This window comes from Cydia fagiglandana, chromosome 1 (genome assembly GCF_963556715.1).
Source record: "Cydia fagiglandana chromosome 1, ilCydFagi1.1, whole genome shotgun sequence".
NCBI lineage: Eukaryota > Metazoa > Arthropoda > Insecta > Lepidoptera > Tortricidae > Cydia > Cydia fagiglandana.
The window spans coordinates 23891560-23901361 of NC_085932.1; the positions used below are offsets into that span (position 1 = coordinate 23891560).

Genomic DNA, 9802 nt, shown 5'->3' on the forward strand with positions numbered 1-9802 from the left:
CAAATGTGGGATGATAAGAGTACCTATTGAAATAGAATAGAGCTAGTGTAGGTACCTACATCGAGGCAGTTGTAAACTAAAGTTCTAGGTCACAATAACTAACACGGATGTTATTCTGTATGAATTTTAATCGCAAAACTTCCAAACCACAACATAGTATAAGATCAAATAATAAATGGATGATAAATTGAATGAGTGGTTTAATATACTATAATCTACAACAATAAATTGCGAAGATGTATAGTATCTACTAAAAGACCTAATTATAGTGGAATATCTCGATGTAGACATAATTTTACCACATTGTCTCATACTTTCTACGTTGTTCGAATCAACTTACTCTCTAGTTAAAATTTACAAAATGCGCAGTTTTACTTTTTAAAGTAAATCTATTTCCTTCCTATTTATAATACTATTTTACTACAGGTAGGTACTGAAGCTTCAGACGTAAGGACGAAAACTTAAAGAATAACTACGTGGACAATCTAAAAAAAAACTTTACCATAGTTGTATGTGATATACATATTTAGATAGCATGTTTGTTGGTGTACCCTTGTTTTGCCGACAAACTTTTCATCGAATATTATTTCATCGACAACGATTCATCGAAACGTTAGTACTAGTAATATTGTTTGGCGTTATTTTGTTTAATATACTATTTATTTCAATTTTTCTTACTGCGTAGAAATACTATTCAACGAATATTACTTGATCGCTGATTCATTTCAAATTATTTTAATTGGCACAACTACTAAACATTGCAATTCATTTGTTCGACGTATTACTTTAATACATTTTTATGTCGTACTACTCATTTATACATTTTTCTGTTGTAAGAATTTTAGGTTTCGGTTAGGTTAGAACTGCGACTCCACACAGAAACGAACGGCTATCAAAGTCGGTTTAGGTTAGGTTAGAACTGCAACCCCACACAGAAACGAACGGCTTTCAAAGTAAGTTTAGGTTAGGTTAGAACCCGCGACCCCACACAGAAACGAACGGCTTTCAAAGTAGGTTTAGGTTAGGTTAGAACTGCGACTTCACACAGAAACGAACGGCTTTCAAAGTAGGTTTAGGTTAGGTTAGAACTGCGACCCCACACAGAAACGAAAGCTATCAAAGTAGGTTTAGGTTAGGTTAGAACTGCGACCCCACACAGAAACGAACGGCTTTCAAAGTAGGTTTAGGTTAGGTTAGAACTGCGACCCCACACAGAAACGAACGGCTTTCAAAGTAGGTTTAGGTTAGGTTAGAACTGCGACCCCACACAGAAGCGAACGGCTTTCAAAGTAGGTTTAGGTTAGGTTAGAACTGCGACCCCACACCGAAACGAACGGCTATCAAAGTAGGTTTAGGTTAGGTTAGAACTGCGACCCCACACAGAAACGAACGGCTTTCAAAGTAGGTTTAGGTTAGGTTAGAACTGCGACCCCACACAGAAACGAACGGCTTTCAAAGTAGGTTTAGGGTAGGTTAGAACTGCGATCCCACACAGAAACGAACGGCTTTCAAAGTAGGTTTAGGTTAGGTTAGAACTGCGACCCCACACAGAAACGAACGGCCGTCAAAGTCAAACTGAAATAATTTTATGCGTAGTAAATTTTATTAAATGCAATCCAAAATGAAATAAGAAAACCCGTAAAGAAATACCACGATATAAACTACTTATATACGAAATAACTCGAATGCCAATTAAAAGTCCCCGATGTAAATTTACTAGTATCAATTCTTCGACGCAATGACTTGTCGATGAAATGAAAATACTTGAAACGTTGTCTTCGAAATAACATTCGATGAAATGTCTGTCGGCAATTCAAGGGTAAACCCATGTTTGTTAGATACAGAATTAATATCATTAAATTTGTTATCTTCACTTGTCAAACAAAGCTGATCTCAGCGGCAGTCGGTTTTGGTATGGTATTAGATGGGTATAAGCCTGCGGTCTGTAAAAAAGTAGCTATGGATCTTCAAAGACGTCAATACGTTAAGTTAGATTACTTATACTACTTACTAGTAGATGTGCAAATACAATTTCCATGTAATTCGTACATAAGTTACATAAACAGCATTTCGAAATAGATATGATTTAGAGCGATTGTTATTATGACATTTATTACAACATTATTGCAGTTAATTAATTAAGGTGTATCTGTATACATAATGCGTAGGTATAATTAAATGACATTATGATGATGTACCATCGGCCGCATGTCCATGTCCAATAAGTCCATGGCAACTTTATCAATGGATTCATTCATAATTTTTCCATGCAATTTCGCAGCTCACATTAAAGTGCAAATATATACTCGTAGGTATTATCTGAATGCTTGCAACTTTACCAAATACATTTATAAACTATGACGTTTGGCAGAGAATGTGTACCAGTCTTAATTAGGTTTATGAACATTGAACACGACTCTTTTGGGGCCTAATTAGGCACTGGTCCCACCGCGAGCTAGTAAGCTATGAGCTCACCGCTGGGCGAGTAACTATAAATATCGCCGTGTCTCTTTTATTTACACGGGAGTGCTTATCTTTTGTTCGTGTTTATAGCCGATAGCTCATAGCTTACTAGCTCGCGGTGGGACCAGTGCCTTAAACGAGCAATTCCATAAAAACGTTTTTAGAGTCAACCATATTATATATACTTAATACTAATTTTATGTAAGTATATCTCAATGTATTAAATAAGTAATTCTGTACACCTTCTTAAACGCGAATGTTACCTATACTGTCAATGTATATATTGTACTATGCCTTAGAGACATTAACTTGAATTTTTACTATAACTTACATCTGGTGCATTCATATTATCGATTCTTCGGTTCGGACAAACTGACGCCGAATATTCGTCCGAGATGCAAAACGTATTTGATGCAAAATGCTTTTAGCTCTCACATTTTTTATAGACGTTACCTATTTTATGCTAAAATAAATTTGACGTGCTCTTAACGACTAACAGCTAGCTATTTATGTTTTATTGGACAAATAAGTAAGTAACTATTAAGTTCAGGGTAAAACGGTTTTTTGGAACTTGTATCTTACTGTTTCATATAAACGTAGTTTTGATTTAATTTAGAGTAAGTACCTAGGTGTCCGTTTGATATTTATACGCACTCATGTATTCAAATACAAAAAAAAACAAGAAATTACAAAAAGTATCAGGGACATACAAAAATCAGAAATAACCTGACCTTAATAAACCAGGCTGTTAAATTAACTACATATTAATTTGCCCCTAACTGTGAACTCGCAATTCGCAAAAAGGTGCAATTTGAAAATAAAAACTATACACTTAATATACCTATATGTATTGCATTCTTTGGACCAACTTTCCGTCTTTACCAATCAAACTGATGATACCTTACTACGCCAAATTTTAAATATAATGTTTTGCATAATCTACAGCATAACTAACATAATTGACGATATTAACATAAAATTTATAAGTAAAGGTGGAGCCTTGTTTTCGTTAGCGGGCAGGTAGGAGCTCGGCGCCGCGGGAGCGGAGGCCGGGCGCCTCGACCGGCTCTCCTCGTAGGACCCGCTGCCCTCGCTTTCATCTTCTTCATCGTCAGAGGGTTCAGTAGCTTCATGTTTCAAAGCTTCCGCTCTCGGACCGTTTATATCATTCAAACTACCAACCAGATTTGATTTTAATGTAGATGTTGTATAAGCAGGTAACTGTATATTATTACGCTTTTCTTGGGTTGATTTTACAGTAATTGTTTCATACAGTTTGCTCAAGGAAACGTTGTTAAAAGATTTTAAAAACATATCTGTAAGATTGAGGCTTGTCTCATTGACGTTGCTCATGGTTAAGGTAAAATTAAGGAGCTTGTTCCTTAGTTGAGTAGTAAAGGGCGAGTTGCAGCGGTGGCCAGCACACGTGCAAGTTAGCTGGAGGGTCTGCTGCGACTGGGCCAGGGTGCACGGGTGAGCGGCACTTGCGGCGCAGGTCAATCTAGACGTAAAATCTGAGGACAAGGAAGTAGTTTGTAATGGGAGAGAAATAACCTTAAACATCGTGCGTAATTATTTGCATTGTAGGGGATCATATTCTGATAAGATCAAACTATATTCATTAGTGTTTTTTCTAATACAGCCCCCTAACCTGGTGCCTTGGCGACGGTGGCGCAATGAAGTCCGCGCGCGGGACAGGGCGCTTGCAGTCGCCGCTCCGGCTGGCAGGCGCTCTGATTGTTCAGGCACTGGTAACATTGCCGTGGCCCCGTATCTGTCGACAAAACCAATATGGACATAAGGGTAAGTGCAATAATTAAGACGATAGCGGACCGCTTCTCCATACTATCGTAGTCATTTTCCTCCCTGGATAATTGGATACTGATTGTATACACTACTTGGTGAAATATTGGATAGTTTGTACATATACCAGAAGAAGTGTTACGGTTGGTACCTACGTAGCACACGAGCGGAGCGGAGGTAGAACTTGCCAACTTGGAGAGGTCGACCGCAGCGCGTGAGTTCGTTTGTCGTGATGAGTGGCTGTTGTGAGTTTAACGGCGCAAACAACTTTATTTATGCATCGCCGTTTATAATCGGATCTCTACTTGTGTGCTATTCAAGTCACATTTATTTTAATTGTAACAAAATTTAAAACTAGAGCTCTGCATAAAAGTACCGAACTATAATATAGGTAATAGTATCTCCTCACCTTGTGTTGTGAGAACACTTTTGATTCCACTTTCAAGTATATATTTTTAATTTTATTACCTAGGCTAGGTACCTTGGCTACAACGTTTGTCCGATGCTGGGCATATTTGCTTTATCGTTGTTTATTCATTTACGTGGGGATATTCCGGCCGTTTCGGGCTCAGTTGTGTATCTTCAATATTGATTCGGACATGTTACTCATAGATAAGTACATATGTACAGGCTTATCTTAGTTGAGCATAATTAGATAATGTTATGAATGGGAATATTTAATTGCAAATATTAATTTAACATTAGTATTATATTTTCAAAAAAAAAAAAAATTTAACAACCAATTTGTAATTAATTTGGGCTGGTCACATAGTCAGAGGAAAAGACAAGTGGAGCAAACTAGTCACGCAATGGTACCCAAGAGATGGAAACAGAAAGAAAACTAGACCAAAGAGAAGGTGGGACGACGACATAAGACAGGTCGCAGGAACAACTTGGGGTAGAGTGGCCACAGAAAGGCCAGAATGGAGAAGACTGGAGGAGGCCTTTGCCACCTGGCAAACGGACACACAGAAATGGAAAAAAAGTGAAATATACGAACATGAATAATGTATTGTCCGACTAAAGGCTAAATATAAATATATATATAATTAATTTGTTCATTATATTGAGGCGCATGATCGTTGCGGTTAGCGGTATAACAAAGCAACCATTGCATTGCGAGCATTGCATCGCGCTATTGCATCCAATAAAGTATTATTGGACTCCAACTACCGTTGAAATGCCAGATATGTCATGGACAATTCTTTCTTTAAGTGAACACTGAAGTCACTGAAAGTGATATTAGTTCTAACAATTCGTGCTTCATCACAAAACCTACGTTATGTTAATTCGACATGTTCAGCGACCTCGGCATCAAAGCATAACTTCAAAGTAACTCTGTACAAAAGGAAAACTCGCCTTCTAAACCTTATAACATAAAGGTTGAGCCAGAATGAGCAATATGAGCATTCATTAATATAGAATCATTTTAAGAAAATCTTGAATGAATTTTCTCATTTGGGCACGATCGGGGGGATTGTTTGTGTAAGAAAAGGTATGTCAATTGAAAACCACATTATTATCTCTAGATACACTTTATAAAACGAAGTCCCCACCGCGTATCTGTTTGTCTTACAACAACAACTACCTACTGAACGGATTTTCATACTGTGTTCACCTATCAATAGAATCATTCCTGAGTAATGTTTAGGTGTATAATTTGTTAAGCGTGCGCAGCCGGGGCCGGTTGCTAGTTCATTATAAAGTGTGATAAAGTTCACTTACATTTACCTACAAAAAAGCAGAGTTTATAAATAAACAGAGTAGGGCCGCTCATACATAAGTGCGACTTCCATGACAAGCTCACTTTCGCACGCACATGTACTTATTTATTGGCTAAGAGTGAACAGACTTTAGCTAGCCATGGCAAAAGCAGTGACTGCTCTAGACATTCATAAAGGAGACACATAAAGTGAATCTATCAAATTAAACATTTGAAGCTACCATCATATCATTTTTTACCACAGCAGCTTATTTAGCAGGCGCCTAGTTTGCAAAAAACTTGGCAACCAATAACAACGTTTGAATAAGATAGGAAAAATATCATTCAATGGTAAAATTGTCGGATGGTCGTATGATTCCCGTATGTCTCTGCAGTAATCTACTTTAGTTCAATCACGAATTATATACACTAATTCAAATCTAACGCCTCTTGATTTATATCCCAACCCCATTTCAATTAAGGAACTCAAACACTCGTGACGTGTGTTTGCGGAGGAGCTCTGCTCGGGTCCCCGGTAAGAAATCACATTTCTTGCGAATAATATTCGGCTACATTTTGTCGCCGCTTAGGGAAATTCAAATCTCGAACTTTTGTAATAATAAAACTTCAACGATATTACACAAGTTTGAAGTCAATTCAAATATTCGATTTGGATAGATTTTCATAAGTATATTTTTTTTACCTTCGATTTCCGAATAGGATAGACCATGTTGAAAAACTGTATTGAGCAACATTATATTACTGAAGCCTTATTCAGAGGGCCTACCGCCTAAAAATCGAAAATCGTTATCTGCCTATCTATCGTTTTTGCATATTGGAGCAATGGAGGCAGATAACGATTTTTCGATGTTGGTGGAAGGCCCTCTGCCGCCCTTTGGACATCCTTTTTCCGCCGGTAAAAAAAGTAGGCGCAAAGGATGTTGACTACATCACATACATTTCTAGTTATTGCGTAATATAGAATAATAATAGCAAGTAAGTACACCTACAACCTACAACTTCTAAATGAAGTAAATACTATCATTTTTCTATATTACGCAATAACTAGAAATGTATAAGTCATCTTTTGCGTTGACTTTTTATAAGCACGCTTTCAGAGGTCAGAAAAGGCGAGTGGCATGAGTAATAATTTGAACCTAGGTACAAGAAATCGAAAACCTTTTCTATGACTGATATATAACTGGTGATAACATAACCTCTAGTCACCCATACGTCAAACCTTGCCAAGCAAAATAAAATTTTATTTTGTCAACACAAAGTTCAAATTAGAATGGAACAGGAGACCTTTTTATAGGTCTCTGGGCGGCTAGAGGTTAATAAAAAAACCGTAAATTGTGTACTTACAGACAACAATTTTTACTCCTGTATTTATTTTGTCTGGTCTACCAAAAATATTACTTCCTTGTGTATTATTAACACACTGTTTGAAGAAAGCAACGCACTATTTACTGGAAAATAATGTTTACATAACTTCTAGTCTAGTCATTCATTACTTTACCCAAGGTGTTTTGAAATAATATCACTTACAATACACAACCTACCTGTCTATATCATATAGCAATAAAGCTTATTTACTGATTAGGTAAGTACTGATATCTAAAGGCGGATATTTATCTCACACGCTTCCTTTCCCTGTTCTGATTATGTCCGTTTGATTTACCCCCGAGACCTTACCGCTGACCTTAATTGCTCATAGATACGGGTAGTCTATAATTACTCTTATAAGGCCAGAACGTATTTTTTGGGCGTATATATGGACGTGGCATGAATGCATAAATTCCAATCCAATTCTACTCATCTACCATATATGCTATCTCTGGTTACGTAAATTGTATACCTACTAAAATGGTGGGATTAATTGCGTGGTAAAAACAATACAAAATATTTGTATCCCCTAACTCCGTTAGAAAGTAAGTGGCATGTGACCGTTGGAACTAAATATAAATAATAAATACTTAATATTTTCATTTAACAGAAATATCAAAGCACGACACGAGAATCTGCTTATGGGCTCCTAATCTGCAACAAATACACCGATTCCAACAGTTTGGCCGTTCAAAGCAACGTGATATCTTTTTAAACGTTAACAACCTCAAAGGATTCTAAAGGACGAGTAATCCATTTATTCATCGGCTGTGACCCTGCTACGAAACTAATATGGATTCTATGAAAAGAAAGCCTGAGCACACTTTCTATAAGCTCCTATTATGCGTTTACCCGGGCTCAGTATCGTTATGTTGATTTTTTCCTTAAAGGAATGCAAAATATCTCACAAACGTAAGCTAGGGATTCGATTAAACCGCACGTTTTAATAATAAATTTCAAAATAAATATGCTTTAGATATAGGTAATACTTATGTTAACAACAGACCATAAACAACGTTTGCAAGACCTCATTTTAGTATGGTTTAGGTTGGTGGTATGGTCACGCCTAAAGCTACATATATATTTAGTTAACCTCCTCAAACCACAGTAAGTAACGTGAATAAATGAAGTCCAATTCTACTATCACAACTCTTCCTGTACTAAATACCTACCCAACTTCAATTTTATTCTCTAATAGTTAACAACTTCTCCAATAAATAACAAATCATAATTAGTACAAAAGACGGAATTCAGTTATTTATCTATCTCTTCATTTTTGAAGTGTGTTATTTTCTAAATAAAAAAATTAAGAATACCTACTCACCTTTCTGTAGAAGAGCCCCAGTTCTCACGTCGATCACGAGAATTGCGACGATGCTCATAAAACACATTGAAGTATACATTATTACTTGTCTTGTTCTCACAAAGTTCACTTTATCCAAGCATTTGACTAGTTAACTTAGGACGTCTTGGTCACTGGATTAAAATAATAATAGAATTTTATCTCGTATCGATTTAGTTCATAGATAAAATGGGTAAGTACCCATTAAATAGGTATTTATGTTAGTGTTTTTGTAGTAGCTACTCTATTAGCATTAATACATAAAGTAAAATCGTAAAGACGAACTTTACGTAGGTATAAGTGAGAAAATATTTTTAGGCTGACTTTGCACTTCAAAAACTGATAGCAATAGTTGCATTTTATTTACATGTGAGGCAAAGTAATCAAATGCAAATTTTGAGTTGTTTTCTTATGTTTGCTGGTAGACGGCTTGCCGGAGCGATTTATAGACTCGAGTTTGTAATATTATTACGCCCCGAGTTACACACAATGTTTTTCATCACACTTGCGATACAAAAATTAAGTATAAAGACAAAAAAATGTTAATTATGGCACTAGAAACTTCATAACTCCCTAGGGAGAACGCTTTTTCTATAACCCCCGTTGAACCTGCGTGCAATTCCACATTTACTGAGCGAGTGTGATGAAAACACTTTTAGACTTTCTATTACGCTACAGAGCAATGAACACTGTTTTTTTTCTTATGAGTGTAGTTATGTTACTGTTATGATAATTATGATTAAAGTGATGTTTCATTTACTAGTAGGTACTAAATACATGCAAACGCAACAATGTACCTATACAATAAGAGAGTGCGGTATGTAGGAATTTACCAACGAATATATTTTATATAAAAGATGTAGGTATTGCTGAATACCTAAAACAAAACAGCAATGTTGGTAAATATTTGTCAGTGCAAAACGACTTGTTACGAAAATATTACAAGAATTATAACAAGAGCGGACGCGGGCTGAACACCTTTTAGGACAACATAAGCCGATTTAACCTCTCGCGGGCTCTGAGTAACATTATGAACCTTCTAATAATTTTCCTCTTACAAATTAAGCTAACTCATGTTTGGTCATGCTTATGTAGGTATTTTCCAA

At 36.3% G+C, this 9802-nt stretch overlaps 1 protein-coding gene across 1 annotated transcript; it reads right to left on the minus strand.

Annotated features, from left to right (window-relative positions):
- Positions 1-3277: 3277 nt before the first annotated feature.
- On the minus strand, positions 3278-8796 carry LOC134671364 (uncharacterized). Its single transcript, XM_063529205.1, has 3 exons — positions 8679-8796; positions 4115-4237; positions 3278-3977 (listed from the first exon to the last, which is right to left on the minus strand). The coding sequence occupies exons 1-3, from the start codon at positions 8755-8757 to the stop codon at positions 3403-3405; spliced, it is 777 nt and encodes a 258-aa protein (XP_063385275.1). The 5' UTR covers positions 8758-8796; the 3' UTR covers positions 3278-3402.
- Positions 8797-9802: the final 1006 nt, after the last annotated feature.

What these genes read in the sequence shown, in the direction of transcription:
- LOC134671364 (XM_063529205.1), bottom strand. Translation starts at nt 8,757, where the DNA reads ATGTATACTTCAATGTGTTTTATGAGCATCGTCGCAATTCTCGTGATC. An exon ending in TGGGGCTCTTCTACAGAAAG is followed by an intron (nt 4,238 to 8,678) that starts GTGAGTAGGTAT and finishes TTTTGTCGACAG; the next exon opens with ATACGGGGCCACGGCAATGT. An exon ending in CACCGTCGCCAAGGCACCAG is followed by an intron (nt 3,978 to 4,114) that starts GTTAGGGGGCTG and finishes CCTTGTCCTCAG; the next exon opens with ATTTTACGTCTAGATTGACC.